Below are 17,686 nucleotides of genomic sequence, written 5' to 3' on the forward strand. Positions count from 1 at the left end.
AGACATGAGCAGTTCAAAGGTGTAATGATACTTTTTCTCCATATTCAGTTAAACATATTATGAATGTCTCTCCTATATATTTCAGTCTGCCCTATATGTCTTTCCTGACATCACAGCAAGCTCGAATGCAGCCAAAGACAAACAAATCACAAGCAACAACAGCACCAACTGCCACAGTGAAAAATATGCTCTCCAACTGGGCTGTCCCAAAACTATCTTATGGTATGAGGATGAAAAGGGCAGGAGAATAATTTAATGGACACACTAATATTAAATCTTGCGATAAGGTTTGTAATACTGTAGGTGTCAGGTAGTGCCCTTTTCTGACCGGCAGTTAATCAGAAGTAAACCAATACAGAAGACATTTTACAGGATGCATCAAAGTTTTCGCCAGGGACATTTAAAAGGTGGAATTTACACGCTGACATTTTTCCCAAACTGCCATGCATCATCAAAAGGATTCAGAGCCGCTTCTGCTTTTCACTGCCATTAAAAGGCCTTTGAGACCATTGAGTGGCCGCCCTTGGTTTACGCAGAGAAGCATTTAGCATCAGGCTAATGATGCAAATTTTGAACTGAAAATGCATCTATTGTTGTAATAAGAATACGCCGCAATAAGATGGGGTCTGATCTTGCAAAACCATGTTGGAACAGTGTCTTCAAAAACTTATTGTTTACGGCATGAGTCACCGTAACCCTAGCTCTCAAGAGAACATTGAAGAGACTGGAAGGGTCTGTAACTTTTCTTCACATAAAATACAAAATGAAGAACCTAGTGCTCTGTGTTCAAATACGTCTCGCCTTGGTCATTAATTATACATGTAATAGGGATTGGGTTTGCTAAAAGAGATCTCGTTTTAGTTCAAACAGTGGAAGAGACACTACATATTTGCTGTTGCTTTGATTGCTATTGTAATTAAATATCTCTGAGTTTGCAACAGATTCTTTATGAGCAACAATTTAAAGCTGTGAATTTAGTAAATCACAAATAAGATAAAGTTGTTTTATAGGGTAAAAATGGTACCAATAGCGTTACAAAAAAGTGGGTCAAGTATTTCATGTCAGAGGTTTGACACTTTGTTACAAAAGCTATTATAAAAGCACAGAATTATCTCTCATTAACACCCCCCCCCCCACACACACACACATATCAAAATGTGTGATCTTTACAATCGAAAGAAAATAGTCTCTTTTTCTTCGGTTTCATGGGTTTGCGTGGTTGATGATTACTCCCTTTTCATCTGATATGGAACAAATTTTCATCTGTGTAATGCTCGCCTCCCATATTTTGAAACAACCATCTCTGCCAGACAAAAAAATACATTAGTTGTTTAGACTCTCTTTTTTCTTAATTTCTTGATGGTTTAATGCAGGGGTGCCATTGTTTGTGACCCAAGATTTACAGCAGGCAATCTCCTGAGATCTATGTTTTTTTTGTGGGGTCAATTACTTGACATCTAACCATATTTAACTATTAATGTTGTAATAGTTGTAATGCATATGACAATTAAACCCTTGAATCTTGAATATGCACTTTTGAAGGTAACTGTTTGCACCTGTGGGGGAGGGCACTGATTACTTCTAGTTCTCAGCACCTTGCCCTGTGGTGGGCTGGCAATCAGTTCAGGGTGTAATCCACTTCTCACTTTATGGATTTGCTAACTGTAGTTCCAAGCTCTTGGTAAGCTTGTAAAAGTAAGTAAATATATCAATAAAATGTACGATTTCTTTAAAAATTAAGTTGTTTTTGTTATTGTTTGTGGAATTGGCCTCAAGCATAGATCTAACTACAGGTAGCAGAGAATGTGCAAAACAGAAATAAATAATAAATGCATATACAGAGTCAGTCAAACAGTTTACTGCATACACACGTCTGTAAAAGGAAAACCTTGGTCGTAGAGGGAATGCTGAAATGAGAAGTAAATTCCCAATGCCAAAAAAAATGGGATTTATGTTGATAAGCCCTACTAAAACATGTTTTTCTTTGCGGTCAACGCTTTTGGATTGTTGTTGTCTCATGAAGGTGTTTTTGTCTTCAGCCAACAGGAAGAAAAAAGAGCCCATAGAGCATCCATTATCTCCCCAGTTGCACCACACAAAATATAAACTCGACAGGAATTGTTTCTCGCAGCATCAGGTATAGCATAACAATGGCCATTTCTTGCACTAACAAGCTCTCAAGCTGTTGTGTTATACATTACTATGTAATTAGGAGGGTGAAAAATGAGGAGTCTTTCCGCTGGAGCCGCCGCATTTCATTGGGTGTCAGCACCCAGAGGAAGTGTGCTGCTAGCACATCAATCAATGCGAGCAGCCTGTCAAAATATCAGCTTTAACACATTCATAAGTCCTTTAGATGCCAGCATGCACCCTTGTTGGGGAACAGCTCATCCCATGGCCGTGGACTACTGTTGTTTCTGATTCATCATCATTAGGGAGCCCTTACAACAGTTCCTCAAGAAAAGTGTGTCAAAGATTTGCAAGGGCAATATGAAGTGAACGTCAAACTTCATCTTGATTAGTCTGTGGAACACTCACACGCTGTTGCATTGGTGCATGCATCGCACATTCATTTTTATCGCCCTTTCATTCTTTTGTTCATTAATGCACAGGCATCACAATTTTTTCCTTTCCAGCACACTACAACAAGAGCTTTTCCATAACACTCGCAGAGACAAATGGACTGTACATGTGGACCCGGACTTTCACGACAGTTTGTTAAGAGGTGACAAAGGCAGCGTGTGGAAATGATATGCCATTAGCACGCGTAGCTTGAAAGCAGCACCACATCATGTAACGGAAGAGAGGACACATTCACACCATCACATCCCATCATTCAAAAAAAAATGAAAACCAGCAGATCTCAATTATCAGGGGAGAAAAGGAGCTGAAATCACTCATCTTAATGGACTTCTTGAGTGCATTTGCATTATAAATGCTGGATAAAAGTGTCGCCGATGTGTAAAAATATAAAACATGAGAGGGGACCAATTCAACAAACTATGAATAAATGAATTCAAGATATTAATGGCTGAGAGTTTCTGCATTAAGTCCAGTATATTATTTTCTTTTTCATATTTTATCCAAAGAAGACACCTATAATCTTTATGGATCCATCTACCTGGACATGGGTGGCCTGCCTATTGTAATCAATATTCCTCACGAGGGCAGAAACACAGAACCTTTAGTGTCATCATACAAGTGTTCAAGCAATACTTGAAGCTCATTAAATATTTAATGCTTTGACATCATTGTAAAAGGCTCAATCTCTTTGTAATGTAAAAAATCCAACCAAAGGGGTACAATGAATTCAATTTAAAGGAAAAAGAAGCATTCTGCCTGAGCAAAGAACGTGTAATGTGATCACTTCCCATTATGGCAAACATAGATTTAGACCAGAGACAGAAAATCCATCCATTTTCTATAGCAACTTACATTCTGACACAAGTTGCGTCTATAGTTGCTGGTGCCTATCGGCGGTCAGCGGGGGGACACCCTGAACTGGTTGCCAGCCAATCGCAGGACAGACAAAGACAAACAACTATTCACACTCACAATCACAGCTAAACACAATTCAGTATGCCCAATACACCTTGCATGCATGATTTTGGAATGTGGGAGGAAGCCGTAGATGGGCATGGTATGAACATGTAAACTCAACACAGGAAGGCTGGGCGAGCTGGAATTGAACCTGGGACTTCCGAACTGTGAGGAGGACGTGCTACTCACCATGCCCCCAAGATAGAGAATGTCTTGGTAAAATACTGAAACATGATTAAAGTGCTCAATAAAATTGTCAAATATTAAAAAATATATATATGAATATGAATTTGAATACAAAGTCTTCCCAAGCCAAACTAGCTTTTTGTATAACTGAATTTTATTTTTCTGCATTCTGCTCATTTCTTCATGGGCTGCCCAGAAGATTGTAAGTAAACAAAGCTGGTTTCCTTAAATGTAGAAAAAATAATGGAAACAATCATGTTTCAATTCATTAATCTGGACTAGGATGAGATTTTATTTTTCAATCATATTCAAGGATGATAATAGTGTGGATCAAATTAGTTTTCAGACTTTATGAATGAGATTTGAAACATAGGCACTTATACTGCATACAACCGCACACAGTAGTACAGAGTAATAGAAAAAGTTGATTTGGGGATTCTTTATTAGCGGATTTGATAGCAGCTAATAATTTCTCTATGCAGCCTCATAATGTGCCTCAGAGTGTCATTAAATGCAATAAATTGTAGATATGTGTATTCAAATGATATAATATTATTAAAATATTTTGTAATGTCCGTCTAAAATGTATTTGTGTTTGTATCTTCATGGCTTGAAAAAATGTTCTTGTGAAAAGGTTCAGTGACAGTTCCATGACAAAAGCTCAAAAATCAATCAAATTAATTAGGCACTATGGTGTGTAAACAAGGAATACCATATCATGTTTTGTATCAACAGGAAACCTGAGGTTTTATGAAGCTCGTTTAATTTAAATCTACATACTGGAGATCATTGCGTACATGTGTGAACCAACAAGAGATCGTAATACATCCTTGTTAAAGGCCTGTGTGTGTGTGTGTGTGTGTGTGTGTGTGTGTGAGTGTGTGTGTATGTATATATATATATATATATATATATATATATATATATATATATATATATATATATATATATATATACACACACACACACACACACACACACTGTATACACTGCAGATTACTGCAGATTACCTATCACTGGCTGGGTTATTGTGATGGTTCTAATGAAGAAGCCATGGCCTTTTATCCTGGACCCAACCAACGAGCTAGCATGCAACATTAGCTTCAGAGCTGGATAGAATCAACAAGTCCAGTAAGAAATGTGGAGGGGTGTGTGTGTATGTGAATAACATCTGATGCAGTAACGTACCATTACAGGCATTCAATCTTATGTCACGGTTTCCTTGTACTGTATTGGCTAAGAATATTCAAACTGATTATCATAATCATATTCAGTGCTGCACCAAGCTAATGCTAAGGTTACCGTGGAAATGCTACAGCGTACCATAGTCAAGTTAAGTCAATTTTTTTTTTTTTTTTTTTTTTTTAATCACTTAATCACCACAGGGTCTTAAAAGGCTTCACAAGTGAAAACACCACAGAGAACATCACAAACTCACAACTACATGCTCTAAACAAAGCTCCAGAAGAAAAATGAAGAGACCTTTCAGGCTGAATAGGCTGTAATCGATGCCAAGTGCTAAGAAAATACATTGTGCCATATTGAGCATATTTAGACAAACAGATGGGTACACCCACATTTTGCGGCATGCAATTTGAAGTCTTTGGTCAGGGGCCACTCTCAAATTGTGACACAGCCATTATTATGTTCATTCTTGGACTTTCCTGTGATTGCATTCAAATTCTGCATAGGGGCTTTGGCACTGCATAGCCACTCCCTCTACACATCCTAAGCAGTACCTGGCCTAGTATCCTTGACCTGTGCTACCTAATCTCATTCTGTTTGCTACTCATCTTCCTCAGACCTACAGCGCAGAACAGAAATAAAATCCTACTACTGTACTTTGTAAGGTTATTGTTGTCATACGCTATTGTTATGCTTTCAGTGAATCTGATGTTTTCTCTGTTGTGTCCTCACTCTAACCTTGTTCTGCCTGACAATATCTCGAAGAAGTGTCTCAGTCATCCCACAAAAAAACTAACAAAAAAAAAAAACAAATGCCAATGTTGCACTGAAAAACTGTTTCGTATAGATAAAAAAAGAATAGTTCCGATTCGCTGTACAACAGACAAGGACAGGTTATAAAAAGCTAAGCTAAGACGGACAACCCCTGCAGACTTCCATCACTTTTTGAGGCAGCATCATTTTGCCCATGGTGACAATGCTTAGAAAATGCATTGTTAGTTCATGGTAGATTTTCTTAGTCTTTTCTTAGACGACCTTCGGAACCCCCCCAAAACAAAAAAAATCCTGTCATAAAGCTGAAGCAATGTCAGCAATGAAGACCAAACTGAGAATGATCAGATAGGCACCAAAAAGCCTGTATCAGGGGTCCAGGTATCACATTTTTCTGGAGCTAACGCCACAGGACCGCTTGAGGGACACAGTCCATTGCCTCCTCCAAGTCCACAAATCAGATGCTGACTCATTGGGCAAATCCCCATGCATTCTCCAGGGCCCTCTTGGGGATGCGCTACTCCACAGTCAAATCAATAAGCACATTGGTCCTCCTGAATCTGAGATTCAGCCTTAGGGAGGATGAGATATGTGATTTCTTTCTCTAATTGTAACACATCCTCCAGCCATCCTTCCTTAAAAAAAAACGGCAAAAGACCAATCCCCTATCTACACAATGTGGAAGGTTCTGCTTCTCCCTCCTAACACGCAGGATTAGAATTTCTTCAAAGTCGTGTGGAAGCTTTTCTCAATGGCACCACTGAACGTCTCCCACAGCAAAGTTAAACCATTAAAGTTGCACTGGGCATGGCTTGCAAGGACAAATAACCTGCCTCAGTCGTACCACAAGCCAAATTGGATTGATAGGATTCTTAGAACGCTCAAAATGAGTAGATTGGCCTCATAGTTTGCAAGTAAGGGTTTGAGCTTGTCATTGCGCCCCACTGAGATGTATTACTAAGACGTACTATGAGGTGTCAATGGTCTTTATGTTTCGTAAGATTTTGCACCTAGAAACTGTATTCTTCATCAAAACAAAGTATTTTTGTACCTTGTCCCTCACTACCATCGTCAACAAATAGGTTTGGAAGCTGCTGCCACAACACACCAATCACATTGGCTGCCGCCACCTTAAAAATGGAGGCACAGTCCATGACACACTCTCACTCACCTCTCAGTATGTAGTTAAAGTTTTCTCTGACATAGGAGTTGAAACTTCTTACTAGGGCTAAGAAAATAAGTCCAAGTTAGGCCGTCAATTTTAAAAATAGGTAAACTAAAAATATCAGCCTTGAAGCTCCGCCCTCCATGGAAATTTCCTTCATGCAGTATTGAAATGACGGCAAGCAAGAAAGTCGCCCACTGAGAATGTCAGTAGTGTGGGATCATTTCAGGTTAAAGACAGAGTGACAGAGTAAAGTTACATTTTTGAAAAGTGGACCTATACTTCAACAGTATTGCACCAGTACTTGTATTCGAATGCATAGGTCATCCTGACATAACTGCTCAATTTCTTGTGCTGGTGCACCACCTGTGGCCAAATGCCTGATGTTGTTTGTGTACTTAAAACACTTAGTGATTTTTAGTGGGTTTTCATTGAAAGCACATGAGGCTTCCAGGAAGCACAGGGCCTGCATGATCCAAGAGTATATAACATGTTATTACAAGCAATCTGTAGGTGGCAGTCAAGCATAAAACTTGCCAAGTCAAGAAGACGAAGAAGAAGATAAAGGGAAATAGGAAGTTACTGACCTAGTGGCACCTCCCCTCCTAAGTTTACTCATGGAATACTGTTGAAGACTTGTCTGTAAGTGACTTAAAGAATACTATTACATGTGTAACATATGTGTGTGCAAACTAACTACCAGTCAGTGCTTGTTGACCTTAACTCTGTTCCTAAAGAAAATATGATGATGAAAATACTCATCTGGTAAAATATGTATCTTGTCTGCTAACTACACACTCTTGGACAGTTAGCATAAGCTAATTTTGATAGAAGATAATAATGAGTAGTTATATCCACTCACAATAATGAGCAGCTACATCCACTAACAACAACATCCAACTTGATCTCAGTAGAATGTAAAAAGGTTGGGGGTGCTTGATTATACGAGGATTGGAATAGCTGATAGAATAATCGATTTAAAAAAAAAAAAAGACTCTGCCAGAAATTCCCAGTCACCATGATAAGGTGCCAATACAGGGGAGAATATGAAACAATAAGATTCTCGAAACAAAGAAATAGTGTTTGTTTTGAAGCACCATAAAAGTTAAAACGAGCTCATTATTTCCTTTTTGCATCATAATGTCCACAGAAGATCTTTTTAGGAGTCACTATTGTTTAATGAAACTTGACAGCATCCAGCAAATGTCAGTCACAAACTTTAGAGGCTTTAAAAGGATTTATGAGTAAAATGCTGAGAACCTGCTTCCATTCACAGCTGTTCTTTGATATTCATGAACAACTGTCTGGGCGAGATGTCAGCGATACCTCACACTTTCATCTTTCCTCCCCTGGCTCTTCCCCAAATGTCTCTATGCATTAATGACCGAATAACACATCTGAGACAGGGGACCATGCCATAGGCATCGATTTTGCATGCCTGAAAAGGCCATGCTAATGTCAGCGCATAATTGATGAACTCATCAAATGTTGCAATACTTTATTGTATTTACCAATGCAAGTGATACAGAGGAAAAATGCAGAATGGCTAAATCACGCTGACAGCAGATATATTGACTGTGTGTGTGTCTCACCCTTTCATCCATTTGTTTTACTTTTTAAATGTTTGTGTACCTGACTTTTTAACATTGGCACAGTTGTAATTTACTCAGTCAGTCAATCAGTAAATCACCCCTGGATGAGTCATTTGTTATTTCTCTATTAATGAGCTGAAGTTTGATGTGGCACATTTCCTACAAGCTATTAAAATCTGCTACACTTAAACAGCATATGCTAGCAAGGCGGCAACATTAATGACCACCAATAACCTTATTTTACAGTAATTACTGTGTGGAGAGAAAGAGTTTCCCTTCAGTGTCATGTAGTGTTCTATGTGATTAAAAGTGGGTCAATGGAATATGGCAGTTATATAGTAATTCTCAGTATTAACCCATGTGCAGTATTTTGTCCAATTCTTTAATATTTACATCAAAGGTATTTCTCATCTAAGGGAAAACAATGACAAAGGACACTAGGGGGCTGAAATTTCATCTAGATAATGACAACATGTCAAATTTGGCACAACATGCTTTTTATATGCTTTTATTTCATTATTCCGATGAAATGCAGGTTATGATCATCATATATAATGCAGTTGCAAAATGTTAAGCTATTTTATTTTTTGTTCCATGCAATGGCTCGCTACATTAGCGTCTTTGTTGCTATTGTTATCTGAGGCTGCTGTCACAGTTGGATGCTTTGCATTGATGAGGTAGGCTGAATTTGGGCTGCTGCAAACGTCATTCATGGGACCGACAACTCTCACATACTGTTTCATTTTAACATCTTCCTTCTGCTCCTGATCTTGCCCTATGACAGCAAATCAGTACCCACTTCTGGGTGTTATTGACCTTTGTGTTCCAACCCCTAACAACTCAAGCGCAAGAAGTCCCATGCATAAAAATGGATCTAATCAGCATACAGAAAGAAGACAGTTAGAGATTAAAAATTACATTAACGTGATTAAAAAGTAACTATAACTGTAATTAATTGATAGCAATCTGAAGATCTGTTTTTCTGACACCCTGACTTTAAAAATTAAGCGGAATAAATGTGACTAATTGATTGATTACAGCCTGAGATCAAATTACTATTAAATAATAACTTGTTAGGGCATGCGTGCATGAAAATGAATTTTGGTTGTCTTTTTATTTGATTTCTGACATCTAATAATTGTTTTGGTCACTGTCATTGTGATATTAATTTTTTAACACTGTTTCTTTTCTAGTTGTTTATTGGTGATGAGGAATGCTGAATTACATTTTGACTTGATTTTATTCATACTTTGTTCCTTTAACCTTGGAAATGCTGTCAATAAATCGTTTTTGCAATGAACCACAAAACTGATAGAACTTAATAGGACAAAATCCTGTCACCTACAAGAGTAAACGGCTGGGATAGGCACGAGAAAGCCTACGAGCCTCGTGAGGATAATTGGCTTCAGAAAATGTACATATGGATGAATGGATGGATGGATATTGTGAATGATCACGAATTTTTAATACTTATAAATGCACCCAGCATCTATTGATTATCTAGTGACCTCATCATAATTTTATTTTTACCCAGTCCGTGCAATTTAGAGTCTTCAGTTAACCCTTTTGTGCCTGAGCGAATACAGAACTCTGTGGCGCACATGGTAACGACTATTCCACTGAGCTGGCCTTTTTAAATGCAACGGTTGTTTGTATAAAAGATCCACAACAAAGTTAATGATAACATGTCAACAATAAATGGTCTCTTTTTGCAAGGATGCAATGAGCAATGTTTTGGCTTTGGGGACATATCAGATGCTATTCAGTATGAGTCATTTTATTTTTGGGAGAAAATTGCATGATTTGATCTAACTCCAAATGCCACTTTCAGTTTGGTGCAAGCTTATCAGATGCATGCTATACCGAGTGAAATCAGCAAAAGAAAAAAATGGAAGAAATATAACATGCTCCTCTTATTGGTGCCATTCCTTTTGAAATTATGCTTACCTGTAGCTATGTGCTGTGTTGTGTGGATTTCAGAGTGTGTAACTAATTTGTGTTTGAGTTCCTGGGGAGACATGCTTTTTTTTTTTTTTTTTCCAGGGGATTTTGGTAGGCAAAAATATTTAGGGTTTCAGAAGATTTTGTTAGCGAAAATATTTAGGATAAAAAAAGTATAGAGAGACAGCAGGAGAATAACATGTCAGGCGAGTACTTTGACAACGGAGGTGGCTTAGTTATTATCCCCTACCCATTAAAAGGGAAAGTCAAGTAAAAAAGAAAATACAATAACAGGTTCTATGCACCTCCAACAGTTTAATAACAGAATTAAGATTAATGATTTGTTTGTCGAATATGAATTAAGCAGTTTTTGTCCATCTCAGGAGGCGGCCATTTTGCCGCTTTTTGAGTGAAAATTAACAGCACATATCCCTCTCTCTCTCGCTCTCACTTTCTCTCTCTCGCTTTCTCTCTCACTCTCTCTCAGGAATTGCGATGGGTAATTGTTTCTCTACAGTCCATCAGATCATGTGTTGCATGATGTTCGGTGTTGTTTTAGTACATCATTTTTGTCATGTCATTCGCACAAATGGTGCCCAAATCTCTTACCAAGTAAGTGAGCTCATGTTGGGTTATATCGCAACAACTGACAAACTTTACTGTCCTTAAAATGTCTCAGAATCCGATGACAAAAAGTAGTCTCAAGTGTTAGGATGTCGGCATTTTATGCTGATGATTCCCTCAGGATTGGCGGCTCACTTTGGTTAGGGATGGCTTCATCGCACACTTATGATGCATTGTGTGTGTGTTCATTGTTTTAAACTTGGCTTGGTGGTGCTGGTGCTGCACGGTTAATTACAGAGGTTCCTGTCTCTCTGGTATAATTTCCTGTCTCACTGGCTACAGGGTATATGAACAGATTATATCATTTAATACGGTGCTATTTCTTGTTGTCACAGATCGGCATTGAACGACAGCAGCAGGAAGCTTAGCATTGTTGTAAATGTGTTGCATACAGGTGTGTGTGTTCTAAAGTTCTTGTACATGACTGTGAATTTGTCAACAAATACTAAATTGATTAGAAATAAATTCACATTTGAGTTCATTTTCCACAGCGTCACAAAATTGCGGTTGCATAACTTTTTTTGAAGTTTACTATAAATTGATGAGGGTTGAGTCAAAGTCGAATTGATGATGTCATTGGTCAAGGACTTTTCCAACACAGTACAGTGAGCTCCATTTTTTTTTTTTTTGTCAACAACAGACAAACAACCATTCATACTCACAAACAGACTTAAGGACAATTAGTGTTGAATAAACCAACCCTGCATGTTTTTACAATGTGTGAGAAAACTGGAGTACCTGGTGAAAACCCACGTGGGCATGGGGACAACATACAAATGCCACACTGGGCCAGAAACGGAAGCAAACCAACAATCTCCGCACTTAGGCAAACGTGCTAACTGTGCTGCCCTCGTACAAGCATATTCTGTAAAATGACAAGTGTTTAAATACACCTGTTCTGATATTGGTCGATGTGTGTTATGTTATGAATATAGTTCATGTTATCACAACACCTGCACATTATTAGACATAATATTTTGGCAACAAGATTGAACTTTCTTACATGCCGCTAGTCCAGAGGTGTAAATATTTTAAGACTAGCACTAGAATAGCAACGTTAACTGCTATTCTCTTTCACAACAGTCAATTTTGATACCTTAACAACCATGCAGAAGCTGGAGTCACCGGGTCACGTTTTTGGCTGGACATTTTAATGCTCCATAGAGCGTTGTAATACAACGCCCAGATGGGCAGGTTAAAAGTCTTCTTTAAATTGGCCAATATGAATGACGATGTGCCAAAAACATGCAATTTGCGGTTAGAAGACATCCAAGTTTAAAATGTAAAGCAGACTTCGACACAGCCCTTAGAACACGGTCATGTACTTTTGCTTCTTTTTTCTGTGTGTTGTCTCTTGTGGATTCAAATGTTAAAATTTTCCACTCTTTATGCTTATGGCTTGAAAAGGAGTACACATTCTCCATAGAACCCAGCAGGTTCTGATGCAGAAACAGCTGAGAAAAATCAATGCACTCATGTTATTGGCTTTCTTAGATATATTGAACTCAATGTTATGGTAATATGGTTGGAATATATTACCACATAGCATATCCTTCTCAGCAGAAAGAGCAAGAGGGCTTGGTGGCAGTTTTGAATTTAATTTTACAACCAGGCCACATCTGTCTCTAAACAGATGTACGTACAGCTGATGCTCAGCAGATCTACTGTGCAATCCAGAAAAGATGAAGCACTGCCCAAATGCAACACAAAGCACTCTCAGCATGTGCATATTTCACATCTGAATAAACAATCATCACGTTGTCTGCCAAAATACAGCAGGTAAATATGACAGTCTACTTGCACTGTATGCTTAGTGAAAAGATACAGGATTTTAACTTTTCCTTTCCATTTTAATGATAACAAACAGTAATTTAGGTGCACATTTCAAATATTGTTCAAAATTATTATATATATATATATATATATATATATATATATATATATATATATATATATATATATATATATATATATATATATATATATATATATATATATATATATATATATATTTATTTATGACAAAATGATTGTAACTAAGCCATATAAATATGATATTTGTCTACTTTGATTTAATCATTTGCTTAGAATGTAATCTAGATGTCTGTGTAAAGCCATGCATTATTTCAAAATTTCCCCTATGAAGATGACTCACTGTGCCGACAGAAAAATGCAATAATCTCTTTTGAACTTTGAAGGGATTCAAGCAGTAATGTTTCACAATATCAGGCTTCTTACTTGCAACATATTCTGTTGTCTTCTTCTGGTAGATTTTCTCGTGGCATTCTGAGCTATAATCCTTAAAAATCCCACTTCAGTGATATATATGCTGCTTCTTTGTCTGCATTTTGCTGGAGGCAGAAATATTGATGGCAGTTCTACATTGAAGGATAATAAAGTCACACCAAAATAAACAAAAAACATGTTTTCTTCAACCACTGGAAACCGATTTGACTTGATTTACTGAGGTATGTGATTTCTTATATAATAGGCCAATGCAGAGTTTTACCACCAACACCAAAACACGATTAATATACACATGATTTAACCACCACAACCATTTACCACAGAACATACTGTATGCTGCAGCCTTTCTTTGAAATTGGATGGAAATTATGATTAATTTGTCAAAAATGTGGAAGGGCACATGATTGATGAGCTACACTCAATGCATGACCTTTAAAAGGAGCTACTAAGTTACAATACACACAGTCATACGCGCACACACAGTTTATTGTATAATCAATATTTTCCTCGGTGTTCATTTTAAAGGACAAAATGCAGTATCAAAATGATGAATGAAATCTAAAATGTAAAATTTTTAAAATGTATGCATTGTGGGTATTGTGAAGTCATGTCAACTTCCGCTATGTAGCACAGCAAAACAACAGATGTTATTTATTTTAAGGCACTTTAAAAATCGAAATTGTTGATGTAAACTCTTCTCACACACAGAAGTGGAAAAACAGAGCAACACATGAGCAGGGATGCATCGATACAAGTATTTTTATTGCTGTTGCCACTGTACATCAATCTGCACTCCTACTATTAGTTGTGATAATGCTACGATACTACGACACAAGATACTTCTGCAGCCTGTTATACACTAAACCTGGGGTCACCACCATTTTTGGGATTGAGGCCTAAAGGAGTTTTTGGGTGGAGTTTTCTCTCTTTTGATAATCTCTAAATCTCTAATTTTCTATACTTTGTGCATGGTAGATTTGCATTAGGAATGGGACGTGAGAAGCACACACAGACTTTGATGTTAAGCAAGGAGACTTACCCAACCTGTAATCGTTGGTCCGTCACTCTGTCAGCCAGTTATCAACACCACTTCTGTCATCACTTGAATAATCAAAATCCACCCCACAAACACAAAGAAAAAACCTTATTCAAGAAAAATAAAATCCAAACGTCATCGTAATCCAAAAAGCCAACAATCTTAACAAGCTTTCCTTCAATCACTCAACTACCCTATAAAAGTAGACAAGTTTACAACAAAATAACCAAGGATGAAAGAACTGGTCGGCAGGTACACATGTGCGAGAGAAATCACTGATGCATTACGTTGCGTGCTTCACATTGTGCATTTGCCCTACCTTTCACTCATGAAAACAACCGAGTCTGAGCTGGATAGTTATTTTGTTTTCCCTGAAAAGTGGCTCCGAAATGTGCTGTGGCTTGAAGCACACTTAAATATTGGGCAAGATTTACTGCTCATGTCCTCAGCTAGCAGACATAAGCGGTGCGTTTGATACTAGATAATAGTGTCGAACATTTTCAGTCATCCTTTATTTGACAAGTATGAATAGAGCACGTGAATGTAGCACAACTTATGGCTAACAAACAAGCTAATCGAGAAGCAATAGCTAATCGCCCTCTTGCCAAGTGGCGAGACTAGCTGCCGGAACAACACAAGCTTTATGTAATAGGTTACACCTTGACTTTCATAAAGCTAAGCACGCACGTCCCCACGTTTTCCTCCTACCTCCCCGGTTTCTGGTCCCGGGTCATCCCAGATGCACATTCGGCTGCGAAACGCTCCAGTGGAAGTTGGATGTCACGGCCTAAAGAAGCCAACAACACCAACTTATCCACAAATAGCAGAGTTGCAATGCTGAGACTCCCAAACCGGACCACCGCAACGCTTCCGGAGCGCTGAGAAATTCTGTCCATAAAGATAGTGGACAGAATTGGAGACAAAGGCGGAGCCTCTGCGGAGTCCAACCCTCACTGGAAACGAGTTCAACTTACTGCAAGCAATGCGGCTCAAACTTTGACATCAGTGGCGCAGGGAAGGAACATAACCTTGTACTCCTGAAGCATCCTCCATAGGACTCCCTAAGGGACATGCTCAAACGCTTTTTTCAAGTCCACAAAACATTTGTAGACCGTTTGGGGGAACTCCCATTCACACTGAAGGACCCTGCCCAGGGTGTAGAGCTGGTCTGCTGTTCCACGGGCCGGGACAAAAAACACACTGCTCCTCCCAGATCTGAGGTTGGACAGCCTCTCCAGCACCCCTGAAAAGCTCCATAGCGGGAGGCTGAGGAGTGTGATTCCTCTGTAGTTGGTACACACCCTCCGGGCCCACTGTCCCAGTCTGCCAATCCAGGTGCATGGTCGCCGATGTCGATGGGAGCTGAAACGCTTTCTGACAGGTGACGCTACCAGACATTCTCAGCAGACCTTCACACTACATTTAGGCATTCTCCCTCACACCATCAAAGCCAACCCACCATGCAGCCGCATGGATTGGATTGTTATTTAGCAAATGTAAACACAGTAACTTGAATGCAAAAGACAATAGACAAATCAAAATCTGAACTGGGCACTTAGATCAAAAGTGTAAATTTAGCTATGTGATCTGTACATGCCGGAAGACAATGCTGTTAAGCCTTTTCTTTATTGATTTGGATGGAGTGACCAAATCTGTGGGCTGCTGATACATTTAAAAATAATTCTTCTCTCTTGCATCCACTTACCACTCTTGCAGATGGGACAGCACTGGTCCGCCTCATATTCTGGGTCCACGCATTCAGTCTGTGGGCAGGCTGACACAGAACAGAGCACCTCTCCGCTTGGCTCACACCGACATTTCTCACACGAAGAGACCTGAAAAACACAATTACCATGCTTAGACTTAATTCACACATGCACACCGTGGAAGTCTTTTTATTTATTTCATTTTTTTAAATTAATTCCTTGCCGTATTTGTCTCAGGTCAACTCTAGTATGCATATATTAATTGAGGGTAACATTTTTTAAGGGGCTGTGAAGGAAATCATATATTAGGTAGTTATCATTATGTGTTTATTTCTTGTCTAGAATAGTGTGCATTGCTCACAATCTATGTAGTCCTTCATCTCGCCCAAGTCCTTGGATAAAGCTGTTGACACAGGACTGTGTGAAGTGAAACCTTGGCCCAGCCGTTGGCAGCGCCCGACTGGCTCTTTTTGTTATGTCTTGTATTGTGTAATGTTTTGCTGAATGAAAAACAAGCAGGCGGTGACGGCTGGGCTCGGACAGCTCTGGCGAACATGAGAGTGAAAGCCGAGCCCTCCCTTGCCAGCAAAGAAAAGTCGATCTTGGTTGGTCTGAGTTACTATTTTGCTGTTGAGCATGTGGGCTTGTCTCAGTATTCTTTGTAGAGTTCTCTGACAGGGGCACATGAACATGTTTTCAAATGTACCCATGGCAACTTTACCCTACATCACAATGGCTGTTGAAGATATTAAATACATTCATACATAATTTGCTTGCAGAGCAGTTTTGTGAATCATTTACTTTGAGGAGCAACTTGCATTTTTGGGGGGAGGGATTAATCCCAGGGACCTGAAGTGCTTTTTTTTTTTAATTGAACAATAATAATTTGACATGAGTACCAAGTGTCTGTTTTTGAAATGTACTCATTTACACAGCTGATTGTAATTTGTTCCATTCCTTTGGTACCTTCTTTTCTCCCCCGCTTTTTGGTTAGTGTTGCGCCATGGGTTTTGTTCCTATGTTTTATGATACATTTTTATTTGTGCCAGTTTGTTGGAACGAAAAAAAAAATGTAACTGCTCCTGAACCTTTATGGTTACATGGTGATGTGTTCTCTGGCTGTAGGCCATTATTGACAAAAGTTGGATCAACCCATCAAATAAAGCAGCTGGTTTCTCACCGCATTAAATGCACACATGCACGTGAAAGATACTGAATCGAATCAAAAATGCCAAATTTTTGACTGTTAAATAACAATGCTGCCAGAGTAAATAAAGTGGAAAGCAGAAATGAAGCCAGAAAGTGGTGCACAAATTGAATCCAAGGGATGAAGTTGTGCCATACAATGCCATCCGTAATGTCCTCTTAAATATTTGAATTGGCAATTATTATGCAAATATATATGTTATGTCAAGTGAAATATTTACCATTTAATTCAACTGGACAGCTGACTGCACAACCCACATACACTGGTTTGCCTTTTTTTGGCGGCTGCAGGTGAACAAGTTTGGCTTGATTTCATTAATAGGAGGGATAAGTAAAAGTACATTTTATTCATTTATTTATGTACCGGGTATTTATTTATTATTTAAGATGTGATTTTAGCCTCGCTTTCGATGCCCAAAATGTTTAGCAAATTCCGGGGTTTTTCCGGTAGGACCCAAAAAACAAGTGAATAAACTACTGTGTGCAT

At 38.6% G+C, this 17,686-nt stretch overlaps 2 protein-coding genes across 2 annotated transcripts in view; one reads left to right on the forward strand and one right to left on the reverse strand.

Moving 5' to 3' along the window:
- The window catches only part of vwc2 (von Willebrand factor C domain containing 2), a 43,911-nt gene that overhangs the window by 10,881 nt on the left and 15,344 nt on the right, over positions 1 to 17,686 (reverse strand). Inside the window, exon 3 of the mRNA XM_088422276.1 lies at positions 15,993 to 16,122. Within this exon, the coding sequence (XP_088278402.1) occupies positions 15,993 to 16,122 (130 nt within the window). The remainder of the gene's footprint in view (positions 1 to 15,992; positions 16,123 to 17,686) is intronic.
- Positions 7,438 to 17,686, forward strand: part of mocos (molybdenum cofactor sulfurase) — a 50,095-nt gene continuing 39,846 nt past the window's right edge. The window contains exon 1 of the mRNA XM_088422269.1: positions 7,438 to 7,489. The gene's annotated coding sequence lies outside the window, so the exon portion shown is untranslated. The remainder of the gene's footprint in view (positions 7,490 to 17,686) is intronic.

This window comes from Hippichthys cyanospilos, chromosome 8, assembly GCF_059441005.1.
Source record: "Hippichthys cyanospilos isolate Australia breed blue-spotted pipefish chromosome 8, RoL_Hcya_1.0, whole genome shotgun sequence".
In the NCBI taxonomy this organism is placed as follows: Eukaryota; Metazoa; Chordata; class Actinopteri; order Syngnathiformes; family Syngnathidae; genus Hippichthys; species Hippichthys cyanospilos.